Source organism: Callithrix jacchus, chromosome 5 (genome assembly GCF_049354715.1).
Source record: "Callithrix jacchus isolate 240 chromosome 5, calJac240_pri, whole genome shotgun sequence".
Classification (NCBI taxonomy): Eukaryota; Metazoa; Chordata; class Mammalia; order Primates; family Cebidae; genus Callithrix; species Callithrix jacchus.
In genome coordinates, this window is record NC_133506.1 from 85,539,968 (window position 1) to 85,559,631 (window position 19,664).

Sequence of the window (19,664 nt, forward strand, 5' to 3'; positions counted from 1 at the left end):
GGCAAGGGCGGTGCGGGGGCGGGGCCAGGCAGTGGCCTGGACCCCGGGGAGCCTCAGAGCTCGCCTCCGCCCTTGAGTCCGCCTCCCCTTAGTCCGAGCGAACCTCCGATCTCGGCCGCGACGGTGACCAGAGCCCCCATGCTGCGGCGCTGGGGGTGGGAGCCGGCACCGGGGGCGAGGGCGGTCCTCTGGCACAGACACCCTCTCCTTCCCGGGAATCCTGACTCGAGGCGGACACAGGACCCCCTCCTCCTTCCCTTCGGCGTCCCGGTCCCGCCGTAGACGAGCCAGAACCCAGGAAGGGACGCAGGGCCGGGAGCGACCGCAGAATCCCGGGAGCTGAGCCGCGCGTGGCAGCGCGAACCCGAAGAGATGGGCATGTGGGTGGGGGAGGTTGACAGTGACGTCATAGGATTACCCTCCCTGTGCCAGGCCAGGTGCTGCCCCCTCTGAGAGCCACCGTCTCGGAGCTGACGGACCAGGGGATCCTGAGGCGGAGCCGCGCCTGGAGTCTCCAGAAACTAGTTCTGGGTTCGAGGCTTGGACAGGTCGGCACCCCAGCCCGGCTCCCGCGGTGTAGTCGTCCGCGACGTCACTCCGTGGGTGGGCATCCGCGTGCGGGTTCTGGTGGCCGAGTGGGGTGTGCACTTAACTATTTATATGCACGGACCAGAGTGCGTGCTCGAAGTGCGGGACGTCCAGGTGGCAGCGTTTCTGCAGCCAGTGGCCTGGGTCCCGCAGAGAGATGGGCACACACTGCCACTCGGTGGCGGCCAGCGGGGTGACACCACAGACATGCTAGCACTCAGGGCCTGGATTTGCCACCTACTTGCCCCGGCTCTACCCCATCCTCAGATCTCCCAGGCCCAGAGATTCTGCACAGCGGCTTGGGTCCCTATGCCACTCTGGAGTCCTGAATTTTCTTCCTGGTTATCATCTTCGCCTTTCCATTCCTTCCTCCAGGAATAACCTTCCTTATTCTCCTGGTTTACTCTTTTGTTGTTGTTGTTGTTGGATAGGCTAAGTCTACATTTCTTTTAATTGTTATGGATACTTAATAGTTGCAGAGAATGATGGAGATGCATGTGATATTTTGATACAGGTATAAAATGTGTAATGATCAAATCAAGGTAATTGAGATATCCATCACCTCAAGCGTTTATCATTTCTTTGTGATAGGAACATTCCAATTCCACTTTTAGTTATTTTTATTTATTTGTTTGTTTGTTTATTTAATAGAGACAAGGTTTCATTACTTGGTTGTCTGGGGTGGAGTGCAGTGACACGATCATAGCTCACTGCAGTCTCAAACTCGGTCTCACAGCAGTTCTCTTGCTTTGGCCTCCCAAAATGCTGGGACTACAGGCCTGAGCCACCACGTCCCACCCAGTTATTTTGAAATATGCAATAAGTTGGCCGGGTGCAGTGGCTCATGCCTATAATCCCAGCAAAGACTTTGGGAGGCGGAGGTACGATGATCACTTGAGGCCACATGTTGAAGACCAGCCTGAGCAACATAATGAGACCTCTGCCTCTACAAAAATTGTTTTTTAAATAATTAAAGATACAATAAATTATTGGTAACTATAATTGCTGTATTGTGCTACAGAATACTGGATCTCATTCATTCTAATTGTTTTTGTACCCATTCTCCGCCCTCACCCGCAGCCAGTACCCTTCCCAGCCTCTAGTAACCATCATTCTGCCATCTCCATTTTGCTTACTCTCTCTCTCTCTCTCTCTTTTGTTTTTCGAGACGGAGTCTTGCTCTGTCGCTCAGGCTGGAGTACAGTGGGCCGATTTCGGCCCTGGGTCCAAGCGATTTTTGTGCCTCAGCCTCCTGTGTAGCTGGGAATACTACAGGCGCGCGCCACCACACCCTGCTCACTATATATATATATATATATATATATATATATATATATATATATATATATATTTTTTTTTTTTTTTTTTTTTTTTGAGACAGAGTTTCACTCTTGTTGCCCAGGCTGGAGTGCAATGGCTCGATCTTGGCTCACCGCAACCTCCACCTCCCGGGTTCAAGCAATTCTCCTGCCTCAGCCTCTCGAGTAGCTGGGATTACAGGCATGCGCCACCACGCCTGGTTAATTTTTTTTTTTTTTTTTTTTTTTTTGAGATGCGAGTATCATTCTGTGGCCCAGGCTGGAGTGTAATGGCGCCATCTCCGCTCACTGCAACCTCCGCCTCCAGGGTTCAAGCGATTCTCCTGCCTCAGCCTCCTAAGTAGCTAGGATTACAGGTGCGCGCCACCATTCCCGGCTAATTTTTGCTTTTTTAGTAGAGACGTGTTTTCACCATGTTGGTCAGGCTGGTTTTGAACTCCTGATCTCGTGATCCGCCTGCCTCTGCCTTCCAAAGTGCTGGGATTACAAGCGTGAGCTACTGCGCCTGGCCCTAATTTTGTATTTTTAATAGAGACGGGGTTTCTCCATGTTGGTCAGGCTGGTCTCAACCTCCCGATCTCAGGTGATCCGCCTGCCTTGGCCTCCCAAAGTGCTGGGATTACAGACGTGAGCCACCGCGCCCGGCCATCTTTCAAAACTCGGCTGTGATGTCCCTCCTCCAGAACGCCTGACCCTAGGACTTGACTCTTTTTATCCCCAGTGCCTAAGTGTCTCAAGAGTTGAGGATCCGCCAGGCTTGGGTATCAGCGAACAGATGCGGATATCCACCAGGGTGCGCTAGAACGCCACGACCTTTCACTGTGTGCACCAGTAGGGCTGCCGCTCGCCTTTGGCTGGGAAGTTCGACTCCTGGATTAAGCCCCGCCTGATTGGGTGAGGCTCTGAGAAACTATTTGCATAATCTTGAAAGGGCCGCGCTGAATGGTTGAGGTAGATAAGCCAAATGTGAAACATGCTTTCATTGGCGTAAATTTTCCCCCTCGCTCTGCGTCGCCATCCCGGCCCTGCCGAACCCTCGGGTCAGTAGGAAGCCGCGGAGTGGTGGCAAGAGAGGACCCAGGTGTCCCGGTAATGGGCGCCGCGGGGCGCGGGCTGGGCCGGGTGGGAGACTGTTCGCCCCGCCCTGACTACTCCTCTCTTGGTCCCCTGCCTGTCCAGGAGTTGGAGATGGGCACTTAGAGGCGCATCTGGGGGAGGACACATCTGGCACTGCGGCCCCATCTGGCACTGCGGCCCCTGCCACCTGCCTCTCCACACACCGAGGCCCTGGCGACCCTGGCCCCACCACACTGCCTTGAGGTAGGAAAAGGAGTCTCCTCAACCACAACTTCTGACCTCCCAGGGTGTCTCTCTCAGGCCGCTGAAGAGCTTAATTTGCCTCTCTGGGAAGTGGATCCTTGGCTTATGGTGCGTGGGGACGGGGGTCGGGGTGGGCTGGAGACCCTTTTATACGAAGGCTGCTTCTTGCAGAGTCGCTCAAAAGTAGGGCCCCAGGGCTTGCAACAGCATGGGCACTGAGAACGAAAGCCCAGAGCCTGACTGCCAGAAACAGTTCCAGGCGGCAGTGAGTGTCATCCAGAACCTGCCTAAGAACGGTGAGGCTGTGGGGACTCGCGTTTGGGAGTTCAGGATGGCTGGGGTCTGACTCTGAAGAAAGAATGGTCCTGATCTCTGCAGTTTTTGCAGACAAGTCCCTACCTGGGCTGTCCTGGGGGTCCCCTCCGCTTCCAGTCCCAGTCCAGATGCCCTGAGTGGGACCTGTCCCCACCTCTGCTCTTTCCAAGTGGGGTTACCCTGCCCCTTTGCCCCTCGGAGCTGGGAGTGATGCTCTGCCCTGGCTTCCCAACTCTCTGCTCAGGTTCTTACCGCCCCTCCTACGAGGAGATGCTGCGATTCTACAGCTACTATAAGCAGGCCACCATGGGGCCCTGCCTGGTCCCTCGGCCTGGGTTCTGGGACCCCATTGGACGATATAAGTGGTGAGCTCCCTGCTGGCTGGGCAAACAAGCCTCAGCTGTCAAGCAGCCCTCTCACAGCCCTCTGTCCTCAGGGACGCCTGGAACAGTCTGGGCAAGATGAGCAGGGAGGAGGCCATGTCTGCCTACATCACTGAAATGAAACTGGTGGCACAGAAGGTAGGGGCTGCAGGTTCTCTGTCCCCAGGTTCCCAGCCAGGTGGCCTGCCCCTCACCTTTCCAGTTCCGACCCCCTTTACACTTCCTACACCTGGACCCCTACCAAGGGAATCACCACCTTCATGTTACCCACTGCCCTGCCTGTCTTTGGCCCCTGACTGGATGCAGGGTGGAAGTGTGTGACAGGGCAGGAGCAGGGCAGAGGGGACAGAAGGCCACTCTCTCCCCAACAGACCCCCTCCCTCACAGGTGATCGACACTGTACCCCTGGGTGAGGTGGCAGAGGACATGTTTGGTTACTTCGAGCCCCTGTACCAGGTGATCCCTGACATGCCGAGGCCCCCAGAGACCTTCCTGAGAAGGGTCACAGGTCAGACTCCCAGGCTGGGAGCTCCGAAAGTGCTGAGTGAACCGTCTTAGGTCTAGGCTCAGGTGGGCTGGGGGCAGAGGGGACTCCCGGCAACATCCCTGTCAGGACCCCCAGACCCCCAAGAGGTAGCCCTCAGGCAGCATCAAGGCTCATGCAGAGTAGGGGCTTGATCTCACTGGGAGGGGCCCGCCTCTCCCCTGTCCCACATCTGGGTGCTGTGTCTTGGCAGGTTGGAAAGAACAGGCTGTGAATGGAGATGCTGGGGCCGTTTCAGAGTCTCCCTGCCTCCCTAAGGAACTGGCACCCCCAAGCCCAGGTTAGTGCTTGGGCAGGAGGCATGGACCAAACCCGGGCTGGGGGAGGGCTGGAGGGAAGAAGGCTGGATGCCATGCTGTGCCCTCCTCAAACACTGAGACTTCCTGTGCTCCCAAAGGTGGGGACGGTGTTCTAGGATCCTGTCCCAGGGCCTTTCTGCTGGAGGCGATGTCGCTAATGCCTCGTGTCTCTAGTGTCTCCTAACAGGTGCTTGGCCCAGGGCACACCCCTGCTGTCCCTGCACAGCCTCCCTCTGGGCAGTAACTCTACCAACCCCTCCTCAGAGTCCCATCCACCCAGGGACCTGGACTCTGAGGTTTTCTGTGATTCGCTGGAGCAGCTGGAGCCTGAGCCGGTGAGACCAGTCGCCTTTCCCCCTTTCCCACCCCACTGTAGGCCCCCTCCCACCCTCAGCTCTCTGACTCATCTCGGCAGGTTTGGGCTGCGCCTCAGGGAGCACCTGGAGGAGAGCATGACCCCAGGAACAGTCCCGTGCCTCCCAGAGAGAAAGGTGAGCTCCTGTCCAACCCCTCACCGACTTCTGCCCTTCCCTGTGGTCCTGTGCCCCAGGCCTTCTCTTGACTGCCTTCCTATGGCAGAGGTGAAAGTCCAGTGCTGGGCACTGAGCCAGAAGCCTCCGTCCAGGAAGGGCTGCCAACCTGCCAGATACCTACCTGGATGGGCAAAGTCCCCACCTTCCCTCCTCTCCCCCAGGGCCACCCAGGAGTTTGCACCCTCTGCAGGTGCTGAGTAAGGCCAGCAGGATGGGAGTCCTAGCCCGGCTCTCCCACCTACAGCTGCATGGCCTCTGGAACCCCCTATTTGGAAAATCTCAGAAGACAGTGAGTTCTGCCCTCTTCCCTTCTAGAACTCCTGTTGTGTTTCAGGTCCCATATGGCCATTTTCAAAAGTATCTCCTTTATTCCTCTGAGCAAGCAGCCCTGTGAGGGAGATGACATCTTCCTCTAATTTTTTTTTTTTTTTGAGACGGAGTTTCGCTCTTGTTACCCAGGCTGGAGTGCAATGGCGCGATCTTGGCTCACCACAACCTCCGTCTGCTGAGTTCAGGCAATTCTCCTGCCTCAGCCTCCTGAGTAGCTGGGATTACAGGCACACACCACCATGCCCAGCTAATTTTTGTATTTTTAGTAGAGACAGGGTTTCATCATGTTGGCCAGGATGGTCTCAGTCTGTTGACATCATGATCTGCCCACCTTGGCCTCCCAAAGTTCTGGGATTACAGGTGTGAGCCACCATGCCCAGCCTCTTCTTCTAATTTTTAGTTGACAAAATGATGCCCAGAGAAATTAATAACTTTGGCTGGGCTCAGTGGCTCACGCCTATAATCCCAGCACTTTGGGAGGCCAAGGGGGACAGATCACCTGAGGTCAGGAGTTCAAGACCAGCCTGGCCAACATGGTGAAACCCCATCTCTACTAAAAATACAAAATTACCCAGGCATGTTGGCACTTGCTTATAATCCCAGATACTCAGGAGGCTGAGGCTGGAACCGGGGAGGTGGAAGTTGCAGTGAAACGAGAGCATCATACCACTGCACTCCAGCCTGACTGTCTCAAAAAAAAAAAAGGTTAATGACTCGACTAAAGTCATAAGTGACCATGGCTGGGATTAAACCCCCAGCAACGCATTACTCAGCTACATAGATGGACTTTGCAAGAATCACACTTGGTACAGGGATTGGGTTCTACTCCCACACTTTCCTGGGCTTGCCCCAGCCTGCCCTCACCCTGCCTGGAGCTGAACTGACTCCTGAGCCCCCTTCCCTGTGCGTCTGTGCTCCGCAGAGGGGTTGCGGGGCAGCCTGCCGGGGCCCCAGGAATTGGACGCGTGGCTGCTGGAGACAGTTCGAGCACTACAGGAGAGCATGCAGGAGGTGCAGGGGAGGCTGCAAAGCCTGGAGAGCTTGCCCCAGCCCCCGGAGCAGGTGAGTCTCCCACCCTGTGGGACAAGATGACCGAAAAATCCGGTCTCTATTCTGGGTTCCTTATCCAGCCCCTTTTGTTTTTGTCCTCCACCTGCCCACATCTGTCTCCAGAGAATGGTGTGGCTCCTGCAGCTGGGATTACTGCAGGCGGGGAGGAGGAGGTGAGGGTGGAGTGGGGGCTGAGGTGCTTCTACCCTGAAAGCAGAGTGGGTGGGGCCCTTTGCCTTCTCCCCTCCCTCTGCCTGGAGAGAAGCTGAGCCTTAAGACTAATCCTGCGTGGGAAGGGGCAGGATGTGTCTCCTCTGGGCATTGAGGATTTGGGTCTCTGGTGCCCTTCAGTCAGGATTTCCATTCCCAGAATTAGAATTCACCCCAAACAGTTCAGCACTTGCATCACTCCCCTCAACTCCTAGATCTGCTCTCCCCTGACACCTGGGCTCCCGAAAACTAAATAATAGCTGCCATTGCTGGAGACCCACTGGGTGCCAAACATCACAGGCATCTCCCCACTGAATCCACACAACAGCCCTATGAGATAGGGTTTCTTTCTTTCTCCTTCTTTCCTCGTTCTTTTTCTTTCTTCTTTCTCTCTCTCTCCTTCCTTCCTTTCCTTCTCCCCGCCCCGCCCCCCCCCTTGACAGGGTCTTGCTCTGTTGCCCAGGCTGGAGTGCAGTGGCAAGATCTTGGCTCACTGCAATCTCCTACTCCCTGGTTCAAGCAACTCCCCAGCCTCTGCCTCCCAAGTAGCTGGGATTACAGGTGCACCCCACCACGCCCAGCTACTTTTTTGGTGTTTTTCATAGAGATGAGGTTTCACCATGTTGGCCAGACTGATCTCAAACTTCTGACCTCAGGCAGTCCACCTGCCTTAGCCTCCCAAAGTGTTGGGATTACTGGGGTGAGCCACCATACCCGGCTGAAATAGGGGTTTTCACCTCCCTTTTAGAGGGGAAAACTAAGGCTCCCTGAGGGCACACAACCTGGGCGAGCCTCTTGGAGCTGCTGTGAGGATTCGCAGCATCCACCACACAGAAAGCCTTCTCCAGTTGGTTCTGTTGTTACTACTGCTGTTATGATTAATATTAAGCGATGGAGCTGGGAGTGGCCCCTAGTCTGTCTCCCTGCAAAGCTGGTACCCGCCATTAACTCTTAGTGGATCTGTTCTTGAAAAGCCTGAGGTGGTGGAGGCAGGAGAGGGCTGGGTTCCCAGATGTGGGGTATTTCTGGGGTGACTCCTAACCCACTCAGCATGGTGGGTGTGAGCCACAGTGGCGGGATTTCCTCAGATCCATGGTGACTAACCTTTCAATACTGCCCCTCCCCCTCAACAGGGCTTTATTTTTTTTCTTTTCTTTTGTTTTTTGAGATGAAGTGTCATTCTGTCGCCAGGCTAGAGTGCAATGGTGCGATCTCGGCTCACTGCAACCTCCGCCTCACGGGTTCAATCAATTCTCCTGCCTCAGCCTCCCGAGTAGCTGGGACTACAGGTGTGCACCCCCAAGACCGGCTAATTTTTTTATTTTTAGTAGAGACAGCATTTCTGTTGGCCAGGATGGTCTGGATCTCTTGGCCTTGTGATTTGCCCACCTCGGCCTCCCAAAGTGCTGGAATTACAGGCGTGAGTCACCGTGCCCGGCTCCCTTTTCTTTTTTCTTACCACTTACTACTTTTAAATGTTGAAGATTTTAAAAGTAGACTACAAGCCAGCATGGTGGCTCATGCCTATAATCCTAGTACTTTGGGAGGCTGAGGTGGAAGGATCACTTGAGCCCAGAAGTTTGAGATTAGCCTGGGCAGCATAGCAAGATCCTGTCTCCAAAAATATATATATATATTATAAACATCACGATGTTCCACCCTGAAAGAGTGGGGTTCATAGCTCTTAAAATATGAACATTCTACCTAGCCCAAACATTTTATTACACATAATTACTAATTTCTTAATGTCATCAAATATTCAATCTAAATTCGAATTTCTCCAATTATCCTGAAACTGCCTTTTCCAGCTGCTCTGCTTTTCCAGTCTAGGACCACACACTGCATCTGTTCCCCTTCCAATTCTCTTTTAATCTAGGCCAGTCTTTCTCCTTGCTATTGACTTGCTCACCAGTCTGGGCGGGTGCCCTATAGAATGTTCCACCTTTCAAGTCTAATTAGGTCCTCATGGGTGGTTCCTGGATATGTATTTCGTGTGAACTGGAAGTTAGATCTAAGCACTGGATTAGAGTCAAATTAGACATTTTGGGCTGGGCATGGTGGCTCACACCTATAATCCCAGCACTTTGGTAGGCTGAGGCAGGCAGATAGCTTGAGCCCAGAAGTTTGAGACCAGCCTGGGCAACATAGACCTCGTCTCTACAAAATCTGTTTTTTAAAATTAGGGCTGGGCATGGTGGCTCATGCCTGTAATACCAGCACTGGGAAGCCGAGGCTGGTGGATCATGAGGTCAGGAGATCGAGACCATCCTGGCTAACACAGTGAAACCCCGTCTCTACTAAAAATACAAAAAAATTATCTGGGTGTGGTGGCAGATGAGCTACTAGGGAGGCTGAGGCAGAAGAATCGCTTGAACTCAGGAGGCGGAGGTTGCAGTGAGCCAAGATGCCCCAACTGCACTCCAGCCTGGGCAACAGAGCAAGACTCCATCTAAAAAAAAAAAATTAGCTGGGCATGGCTACATGCACCTGTAGTTCTAGCTACTCCAGAGGCGACAGCGGGAGGATTGCTTGAGCCCAGGAGACTGAGCCTACAGTGAATGATGATGGTGTCACTGTGCTCCAGCCTGGGCAACAGAGTGAGACCTTGTCCCAAAAAAACACAAACCAGGCCATGCATGGTGGCTCACGCCTGTAATCCAAGCACTTTGGAGGCCAAGGCGGGTGAATCACCTGAGGTCGGCAGTTCAAGACCAGCCTCACCAACATGGTGAAATCTCGTCTTTAAAAGAAAAAAAAAAAAAAAACACAAACCAAAGACCACAATATTTTGGACCAGACTATATCAGAGGTGTTTTTTTCAAAGCAGAGGACACATGCTACCTGGATGTCCCACCATTAGTGGTTGTAGCATGGGCCGCTGGCATGGTTGAAGGGGGTCTGATCCCACCATTGTGAAGTCATGTTTTCCTCCTGCAGTTGGAGAATATCCAGTTCCCCATCAACTCCATCTGCCAGTTTTTGACAATTGCTAATCCTTGCCTGAGTCAATAATTTATTTAGTGATTGCAAAAAAAAAAGCTGACTTTTAAATTCTCTGATTCTTTTAACATCTATTAGCTATAATTTGTGTACTGTTTCCCTCATCACCTTGGGTTTCCCTGAATACAGTGGAAAGCGAGGATATGTGCTTAATTCTTTCTCTTTCGCTATTTTTAAAGTAAGAAATTAATTTAAAAGCCACCTAAATGGTGACAAAATCTCAGTTTTCTCTTATTTTGAGTATCACTGTGGGCTCATGGGTTTCACAGATTCAGTATTCCCACGAGTCACAGTCATTCTTTTTGATGCTCACAGTCACAACTTGGGCCATTCTGAGACCCTTTCAAAACGGGTCCTGTGTTCTCATAACATGATCTGACGAAGCTTTAAGAACGACCTTGCTTTCCTGATGCAAGGCGCCCACATTCACTCCCACCTTCCCTGCCCCAGACCTGGAATCAGCCACTTCTCCAAGAAGCCTTAGCTCCTTTTTAGTGAAGAACCACACTTGGAAACTAAAATCTGGGTACCCAGGGTCCTCATTTGAAATATGCAGCACATCCTTTACAACATAGGGTCTTCGGGTCATTGCTTTGTGGCCCAGAGAAGACGGCAGAGAAGCTGCTGTCTCTACCCACAGCCCCACAGCCCCTCCAGCCTCTCTTGACACTGGGATTGCCCTGGGGAGGGAGAAGTGGGAGGGAGTTGGCATTCAACCTGTCAGGGCCACCCTGGGGGCCACTTCCCTTCTAGTGGTGCAGACTCGGGGGCAAGGTCTTCCCAATCTCCCCCTGAGTTGGAAGCAGGTTCCTAGGGAGGGCTGTGCTGAGGCCTGGACTGGTCTCTGACTCCCTCCCTCTCGGCTGCAGAGGCCACAGCCCAGGCCCAGTGCTAGGCCATGGCCCCTTGGGCTCCCGGGTCCTGCGCTGCTCTTCTTCCTCCTGTGGCCCTTCGTTGTCCAGTGGCTCTTCCGAATGTTTCGGACCCAAAAGAGGTGACTGTCAGTGGAGGGGTCTCTGCAGCCAACTGATACTATCTTGGTGTGCCCTGAGCCTTCCTAGGCTTTAGAAGAACAGCCTTCAAAATTCCTCCTCCCTTCAGTGTTTGTCTTCGCACCTCCTCCTCTAAAGCGGGGCGGAGAGCGGGGCGGTCAAATAAGACCCACCCCTCCCTACAGCTTCACAGGGAGGCTTCCTTCCCTCCCCACCGCAACCACCCCAGGCTCTCCGGGGAGACTGCAGTTGTGGTGCAGGTCCTGGTGCTGGGTTGGCCCGTGACGGGTGGGGGGGGCGGGGCTGTTGGGTCTCAGCCCCTGCCCTGCCCATCCTCTGGGTCACCTGACTCTCTTCCCACCCCTGCATCTCCCCGAGGAGGTTCAGCTCTTGGGCAAGTTGTGACTTGGGCCGGGGCCTGGAAGAATGATTGGCCGGGAGGCTGCGGGAGGGAGGCCAGGAGGCCGGGACCAGTTGGGAGGAGTGAGCAGGCCCCGGGGGAGGGGTGTGAGCTCAGATTTTGCTCGCCTTCCTCCCCTGCTGGCCCCCGGCGCCCCCATACACACTCAGGAACGTCTTCATTGAAGATTCACTTACAAACGAATGTTTCACTAAATAAAAGAAATCCATAATCTTCTGCTGTCTGGTCCCCCACAGAGGCAGCGGGAGAGGGGCCGGGAACGCGCGAGGCCCAAGTCCCTTTTCTGCTCCCCACCCAGTGCCCCCTTGATGGCCCTGAAGGAGGCCGGCGGTTGGTGTTTATGAATGAGGAATATTTTCCTTCCTCCCCGGGCGAGCGAAGGAGAAAACAGGCCTCGGTGTGGAGGGGAGAGGGAGGGGAACCAAAGGCGGCCCGGGCCGGGAGGGGGGCGCCCTCAGGAGAGCGGGACCCGGGGGTTGGCCCAGAGCGCGGCCCTGTCCACCGCCCGGTCGGGGACGCCGGGCCGAGCGAGCTGGGGGGCGGTGGGGAGGAGAGGAACACGGCTGGGCGGGGCTGGGACCTGGTTCGGTCCCCGCCCGAAGGGGACGACGGCTGCTCCAGCGCTGCGAGCGTAGGGATGGGGTTCGGAGCCCCCGACCCCAGAAGTCTTCGCTGCCCCCTCCTCAGCTGCCCGTTCTCCGTGCCCCACCTTGACCTGCGGGCCTGGGCCTTCCCAGGGAATTTTCTGGAAGGCTAAGGCCCAGTGAGAGCCTCGTCCTCGCCCCGCCCTGAGTAGGGGGCAGGGCCCTGCGCGCTTGGAAGCCCTCGTCCGGATGGGCCGAGCGCCTGCTTGTGCATCGCCCTCCCGGGGGCACAGGCCAGAGGCCTTGGCCTCCCTCTGTCAGCACCAGCCCTGTCGTCCCTGGTCTACCCTGGCTCAAGCCAAGGCCCAGCCCGGCCCGTATTATTCAACGGCGAAACTGGTTGCTCTGAGCGCCTACTGGTGCCAGAGCATCCAAGTCCACTGGCCAGGGTCCCCACTAGAGCCCCCCGCCCCCCGCCATTGCTACCACCTGGGCCCTAGGACCTTCCTACCCCTGGGTGAGGAAGAAGCAGTTCTGATTCCCGAGTTCCCTGTCAGCTCCTAGTCTGGACCACCGCCCCAGGCTTGGCCATCATTGGCCCTACCAGAAGCCACAGCCAAAGTCATCCCTCCTCTCCAAGCCGGGAAGGCATCCCTGAAGCTAGATGGTGCTGCTCTGCATGGCTCAGGCCAGAGTCACAGGCTGTGATAAGGCTGGACTGCAGCAAGCAGGATGCACTAGGCAGGGCCACCTCGATGGGGGAAGCAGGTGGGGAGCGGGGTGCTGAAGCCAGCTCCACCACTTTCACAGTAGCTGTGGAACATGGGCAAGATTCTTAACTGCTCTGAGCTCGGGTGGCCTAGTTTGTGAAATAGGGTTGATCTCTTCCTCATAAAGCAGTCCTGGGGTTTAGCAGTGACAGGGCACGTTAAATGCGTGGCAAAGGGTTAAAACCCAGCTAATAGTAAGGTTGCCTGGCCCCCTGACAGAATCCTAGAATTCAGGCCAGGCACAGTGGCTCACCCCTGTAATCCCAGCACTTTGGGAGCCCGAGGCGGGGGGGATCACAAGGTCAAGAGATAGAGACCATACTGGCCAACAGGTGAAACCCCATCTCTACTGAAAATACAAACATCAGCTAGGCATGGTGGTGCGCGCCTGTAATCCCAGATACTCTGGAGGCTTAGGGAGGGGAATCACTTGAACCCGGGAGGCGGAGATTGCAGTGAGCCAAGATCACGCCAATGCACTCCAGCCTGACAACACGGCGAGACTCTAAAAAAAAAAAAAAATTCCACAACCTATTCGTCTGTCCACTCCTCCCCCAATATGACAAATGAGACCATAAGTGGAGTGCCATCCAGGACACTGAGGCTGGGCTCAGCTGTACCCTCCAAATGCTCTAACTGGGGGTACTCCAGAATCCTCTGGAGTCTGAAGATGTGGTAACAATTTGGAGGTCTCTGATAACCAAATTCTCTGCAAAACCCCTTTTCCTCTAGGAGCGCTCTGAGGGGCAGTTCTTGCTCCCAGGAAGCCTTCTAAGGGATGAAGGCATACGGAGCGGGGAGCTTTTCAGGTGGCCCCGAGTTCTTGGAAGCCCAGAGAAACAAACCAGGGTGTTGATTTTCAGAACATCTAGCTGTGCCCAGAGGCCCGCATGCTTGCGACTCCCTTTGGAGGCATCTCCACTGGCTGTGCCCATCACCACTGGCCCCCGCCTCCATATCTCATACTGCCCAGAGCCACCGAAGTCCCAGACTAATCCCTTCCTGGCACATGATGCTTGGTCTTCCTAAAATGCCCCTTCATGCCACTTTGCCTAAAAGCTCTTCATCCTTCAGAACCAGCCTGGAAGTCACTTGCTCCTGATACCTGTCCACAATTCCCAGCTCCCACGCACCCGGCTCATCAGCTCCCAGCAGGATTTCCCTCACTCGCCATTTTGGCTGGCTGTGGTCTGATGGCCTCTCCACAGTCCATGAGCAATGTGAAGGCAAGGATGGCATCCCACCTCTTTTTGTACCCTCCTGTCTGCCAAATGATATAGAGGCTGAATAAGGTTGAAGCTGTTAGGAATGGAAAGAACGAAATCCAGTTTTCCCGATTTTAAGAAAAAACGGGGTTTTGTGTTTGTGACCAAGAAAAATGGCATGGGGAAGTCACAAAGACCCGAGCCCTCTAGCCAGGACTGCCTCTTGGTTATCAGGTGACCTTGGACAAGTCACTTATTTTCTGGCGTCTTAGAGATGCCTTATCTGTAAAATGGAGACAGTCATTCCTATCGTGCCTAACTCGCCAGGCTGTGGTGAGGTCACATGGCTCTGTGCGCAAAAGGTGCACAGTGTAAACGGGCTGGAATGTCAGGGATGCTATTAAGGAAGCAGTAAGAAGAAAGGGTCACTAGGTGTGTGGCGAGGGAGAAGTGGAAAGGGCGCTTTAGGCCCTGGTGACTGGTATGGAGGGTTCTCCGGGTCCTCTCAGTCCTTTTTTGGAGGGCTGGGGGCTTTAGTCTGGAGAATTTATCTGAGAAACTACGCTCCAGGGAAAATCGTCCCCCCCGGCCCTGTGCCATAATCCCCTACCGCAAGTTTCGGAGCAAGTCCTCCTCCATCCTTCCCTCCCAGTCTTGCCCAGTGCCCACTGATGAAGGGCCTCTGCGGGTTAGACCTGATACCCTCTCGGATAGCCAGGGCTGATGATTTCAACTCAGTATTCATACCGAACCCCTCCCCAACAAACAGCCTCATGGCTGGCCCGGACCTCCCCTGTCCCGGCTCAGGAAATGATCCCGGTGGGAAGTGAAAAGACCAAATCGGCCTCAGGAGGCCATTTTCTTCTACAGAAGCTGAGGCCTGGGGGCGAGGCCTTCACCCCCCCTTCCCCCCACCCGCGCTTTCCGATCTCGGCCCAGGGAAGAGGCTTGGCCGCGAATCACAAGTCTGCATTGGCCCCTGGGGCGGGGTGGCTTTTAAAGACCGGGCTGAGGCTGCGACTCGGCCACCTTCACCTAAGGGTCCCGAGACCAATCCGGGGGTCGGCGTCACCGGGACTCGAACCAGCCCTTTCGTCTTCCGAGGCCTAGTGCGAGCCTGCTGCACTAAAGGCAGTCACACTGTCCCTTTAAGGCGGCACTTTTTATTCTTCATCTGTTTACTTCTTCATGCGCTTTTCGTTTTTAACAAAATGTACTCGCGATATCCTTCCGCAAGTGTCAGTCTCAGGCACTCACCACCCGCCTTGAAGCCGTTTCTGTAATCTTAAGACTCGCGAGTAAGCAATCGTGGGCCGACATCTCTTTTTAGAATTTAATTCTTTTACATTTTAGGGACTACTTTTTAGGAATAAACCATTCTTTCGTTAGTTACTAAAGGTTTATAACCCTCGGAACCCTTACGCTGAGAACAGAATACGACAATAGCCTTTATAACGCACCTTTTCATAAAAACATTCTGTGTGCATTCACACAGGCCATCAAATCTTCTCGTATTCCAGAAACAGAATGGTACGGTCCAGAACCCGCCCCATCTCTGCGATTGGCTATCCTTCTTCAGCGAGTCTGGTGACTTTTGACCAATGGTCGCTTGCGTTTCTTTAGCGGGGGCAAAGCGATGGAAGGAGGCAACCTGGGTGACGCCCCCTACGCGTTATGGGATTGGCTACGTCGCACGGCGCGCGAGAACGGCGGGCCCGAAAGATAAGAACTACGACTCCCGGCTCCCCACGATGGAAACTCCGTTACGCATGCGCATGGGCGGAGCGAACACGCTTCTATATAAAAGGGGTGCAGCGGGCTGGGAGGCAGCAGTTGGAAGTTGGCAGGTGGAGAGGCAGGTTGATAGGGAAAGTCGGGGGAGGAGGCGGAAGGGGAGCTGTGGGAAGGGGGAGGAGGGAGGGAGGAAAAGAGGAGGAGGCGGAGGAGAACTGAGCAGAGCAGAGCATCGAGCCAAAGGGGAGATGAGTTTGTCTGTCCTCTGCTGAGGCTCCGGCCGGGCCTGGGGAACTGGGAGCTTGGGTTGAAGCGACACCCGTGGAAGTGGGAGGAGGTGACTCCGGGACTTTAACCCCTTGTGGGCTCTGCGGCAGGGGATTTAACCCTTTGTGGATCTTGCCCCTCGGAGGCAGCGTCATCGGTAGTTTTAACCCTTTCGGGGCTGGGTTTCACCCAGTGGACTTACCCTCATCACCTTGCTCACCAACTCCTTTATTGTTGGGGTGCTCCGCTTGGAGGTTTGAGGCCCACCTTCGCACATTACGTACTGTTCCTGCCGCTGCACCCCCCTGGACCCGCTAGCTGGCCGCACTGTGGGCGCTTAACCCTTTACTGACTTGAGCTCCCAAATTGCTATTGGAGTTTGCTGATGGAAGGACTGGCTAAAGGCGTCACTGCAGTAACTACAAACTGAAGAGGACTCTGTTGGACTTTTTTTTTTTTTTTTTTTTTTTAAAGAACAACCCATTTTTTTCCTAAAGGACTTACTGGCCAAAATTTCTCAAACTTCGAGGACTCTACTAGCCATGGCCGAGCCATTCTTGTCAGAATATCAACACCAGCCTCAAACTAGCAACTGTACAGGTGCTGCTGCTGTCCAGGAAGAGCTGAACCCTGAGCGCCCCCCAGGCGCGGAGGAGCGGGTGCCCGAGGAGGACAGTAGGTGGCAATCGAGAGCGTTCCCCCAGTTGGGTGGCCGTCTGGGGCCGGAGGGGGAAGGGAGCCTGGAGTCCCAGCCGCCTCCCTTGCAGACCCAGGCCTGTCCAGAATCTAGCTGCCCGAGAGAGGGAGAGAAGGGCCAGAATGGGGACGATTTGTCTGCTGGCAGCGATTTCCCGCCGCCGGCAGAAGAGGAACCGATGCCCGAGGCCGAGCTGCTCGCTCAGTCTTGTAATGACTCCGAGGCCAACAAGTTGGGGGCTCCTGCCGCAGGGGGCGAAGAGGAGTTGGGACAGCAGCAGAGACAGCTAGGCAAGAAAAAACATAGGAGACGCCCGTCCAAAAAGAAGCGGCATTGGAAACCGTACTACAAGCTGACCTGGGAGGAGAAGAAAAAGTTCGACGAAAAACAGAGCCTGCGAGCTTCGAGGATCCGAGCCGAGATGTTCGCAAAGGGCCAGCCCGTCGCGCCCTATAACACCACGCAGTTTCTCATGGATGATCACGACCAGGAGGAGCCGGATCTCAAAACCGGTCTGTACTCCAAGCGGGCCGCCGCCAAATCCGACGACACCAGCGATGACGACTTCATGGAAGAAGGGGGTGAGGAGGATGGGGGCAGCGACGGGATGGGAGGGGACGGCAGCGAGTTTTTGCAGCGGGACTTCTCCGAGACTTATGAGCGGTACCACACGGAGAGCCTGCAGAACATGAGCAAGCAGGAGCTCGTCAAGGAGTACCTGGAGCTGGAGAAGTGCCTCTCGCGCATGGAGGACGAGAACAACCGGCTGCGGCTGGAGAGCAAGCGGCTGGGCAGCGACGACGCGCGTGTGCGGGAGCTGGAGCTGGAGCTGGACCGGCTGCGCGCTGAGAACCTCCAGCTGCTGACCGAGAATGAACTGCACCGGCAGCAGGAGCGAGGGCCGCTTTCCAAGTTTGGAGACTAGACGGAAACTTTTTGGGGGAGGGGGGCAAAAGGGACTTTTTACAGTGATGGAATGTAACATTATATACATGTGTATATAAGACAGTGGACCTTTTTATGACACATAATCAGAAAAGAAATCCCCCTCGCTTTGGTTGGTTTCGTAAATTTAGCTATGATGTAGCTTGCGTGCTTTCTCCTGTTCTTTATGTGAAACTGAAGAGTTGCTTTTCTTGTTTTTCTTTTTAGAAGTTTTTTTCTTAATGTGAAAGTAATTTGACCAAGTTATAATGCGTTTTTGTTTTTTAAAAAATCCCCTCCTTAAACGGAGCTATAAGGTGGCCAAATCTGAGAACAATTAAATTCATTTTAGTTATAATAAATTTAATATTTGTAAATGTAACAGTTTCAGTGTGATTTCTAGAGCTAATTCAAAATAGTATTGACTTATTTTATGTGACTGCATTTTTGGGGAGGGGTACTGAAATCGTTAAATTTGTCAGTTTGCAAAAATAACAATCTTTAATGGGAGAATTTCAATTTGCCAATTTTTTCCTTGAATGAGTTTAAGTATGTTACAATATACACTTCAGGCAAAATATAAAGATTTAATTATCTTCAATACTTAAGTTTGCTTGCTTTCTAGTGCCTTGGTTTTCTTTCTTGATGCTGGAAAAATAAACAAACCCGTGTTGAGTGTTTAGGTGAGTAGAAAGTGGCTACAATCTGAAATTTTAAAGTTAACTCCCTCGCCCATTCAAAAGCCTAAAAACAAAAAATGTAAATCTAATTTGGCAGTTTGTTAGGTTAGACAACTGACAGCCCCATTTCATTCCTAACAATTTGCTTTTCTGTCATGTCTTCCCACCCCCATCCCCCATAAGGCTGGAAGAGGCTCTTGGCAAACTTAGTGCAAGTAATGGTTAATTTGCCGGGCAGCTGGCTGACATGTTCAGAGGTAGGAAATACTGGATTTATGAAGGAAATGGCTGTTTAGGGGATACCAAGGACTTACCCTAATTGTCCAATACTTAAGTGCTCTCTATCCAAAAAAAAAAAAAACGAATAAGAGCTATCCACCTTTCCATGTGGGTCAAACTAAAATTAGAAATGTCCCCTCACTGCAGATCAAATGTAAAGCTTCCAGTTAAGGAGCTAAATGAGGTCCTCAGCTGAATGAGGAACCCTGTGCATTCCCTTGCACAGCCCTATTCTAAATTGCATAAACTATGCGGATAGCTGCTTAGGTTCTTGAGTAGTTCTGCTCTTAAATGCAGGGAGGCCCTAATTAATTTTTGCCCCAAAATCAAAATAGAACTTACAAGATTATTCCTTCCTGTCACTTTGGTTAACCCAGCCCTTCACCTGCCCTGTGTCAGTGTTGCCCGAGGGCAATTGCATTGCTCAAATCACTAGCATAGGGGTTCCTTAACTTGGGGTCTTAGAAACCATTGTGGGCCTTGGGGTCCATGAACCCCATGAAATTATTTGTAGACTTGTGTTATATGTACATTTTTCTAGGGAGAAGGTTCAAGAGATTCATAGGATTGTCATACTCCCTGAAGCATAAGAACCCCTGCAGGGAAGGGGGAAGAAAACCCTCCCATTAGGAAGCATACTTTTGCAGTTAAATGGCGATGGTGGAGGTGACGGACTTCAAGAGTAAAATGCACCTTGTGATGCATAAGAAGCATACACAAATCAATAAATCAAGGGAGATTAAACCAGTAGGACTGAATCAGGGCCCTCAAAGCTGGACTGAGTTGGTCCTGTTCTGGCACATATGGTCCACTGGAGACAATGTATGATCATGTTTTTCTTTGGTCTGAAAATTGTATTAAACGTTTATTTTGAAAGTTTTCGTCGTGTTTTTAATTTTTCTTCTGCTATGACGTCATGCAGCAGCCCCAGAAAAACAGCTGCTTGGAAAGGCAGCAACAGTGCCCTCTGGCTTTACAGTGCAGAGCTGAAGCCTCATTTTGACTGCACTATAGGATGTAGCAGTGATCATCTCTGATACTGGACCCTCTTCTTTAAGAGGGATTCAACTGCCGGGTGTGGTGGCTCACGCCTGTAATCCAAACACTTTGGAGGCCAAGGCAGGCAGATCACCTGAGATCGGGAGTTCAAGACCAGCCTGACCAACATGGTAAAACCCCATCTTTAAAAAATAATAAAAAAATAATAATAAAAGGGATTC

The 19,664-nt window shown here is 53.2% G+C and overlaps 2 protein-coding genes across 24 annotated transcripts; both read left to right on the plus strand.

The window, feature by feature from the left end:
- Positions 1–90: 90 nt before the first annotated feature.
- Positions 91–11,517, plus strand: ACBD4 (acyl-CoA binding domain containing 4). Of its 23 annotated transcripts, none has more exons than XM_078373338.1 (12): positions 91–548; positions 2,629–2,801; positions 3,087–3,227; positions 3,399–3,523; positions 3,787–3,907; positions 3,979–4,063; positions 4,313–4,433; positions 4,663–4,749; positions 4,943–5,103; positions 5,184–5,259; positions 6,554–6,693; positions 10,761–11,517. In XM_078373338.1, the coding sequence occupies exons 4-12, from the start codon at positions 3,436–3,438 to the stop codon at positions 10,887–10,889; spliced, it is 1,008 nt and encodes a 335-aa protein (XP_078229464.1). In that variant the 5' UTR covers positions 91–548; positions 2,629–2,801; positions 3,087–3,227; positions 3,399–3,435; the 3' UTR covers positions 10,890–11,517. The 23 variants fall into 23 exon arrangements, with proteins under 23 accessions (XP_078229464.1, XP_078229470.1, XP_054111899.2 ...); XM_078373344.1 differs by having other exon boundaries at positions 5,033–5,103; positions 5,202–5,259; XM_054255924.2 differs by lacking the exon at positions 10,761–11,517 and adding an exon at positions 8,083–8,675.
- Positions 11,518–15,691: 4,174 nt separating this feature from the next.
- HEXIM1 (HEXIM P-TEFb complex subunit 1) lies at positions 15,692–19,320 on the plus strand. The gene has a single exon (XM_002748091.6). It carries the CDS (start codon positions 16,407–16,409, stop codon positions 17,484–17,486), a length of 1,080 nt encoding a protein of 359 aa, XP_002748137.3. The 5' UTR covers positions 15,692–16,406; the 3' UTR covers positions 17,487–19,320.
- The last annotated feature ends 344 nt before the right edge of the window (positions 19,321–19,664 follow it).

Bases quoted from the DNA above. Each gene is read 5' to 3' on its own strand.
- HEXIM1 (XM_002748091.6), top strand. From the start codon at position 16,407: ATGGCCGAGCCATTCTTGTCAGAATATCAACACCAGCCTCAAACTAGC.
- ACBD4 (XM_078373337.1), top strand. From the start codon at position 3,436: ATGGGCACTGAGAACGAAAGCCCAGAGCCTGACTGCCAGAAACAGTTC. The intron at 5,260-6,553 runs GTGAGCTCCTGT...TGTGCTCCGCAG, and splicing joins CGTGCCTCCCAGAGAGAAAG to AGGGGTTGCGGGGCAGCCTG. The intron at 6,694-8,082 runs GTGAGTCTCCCA...TTCTGTCGCCAG, and splicing joins TGCCCCAGCCCCCGGAGCAG to GCTAGAGTGCAATGGTGCGA.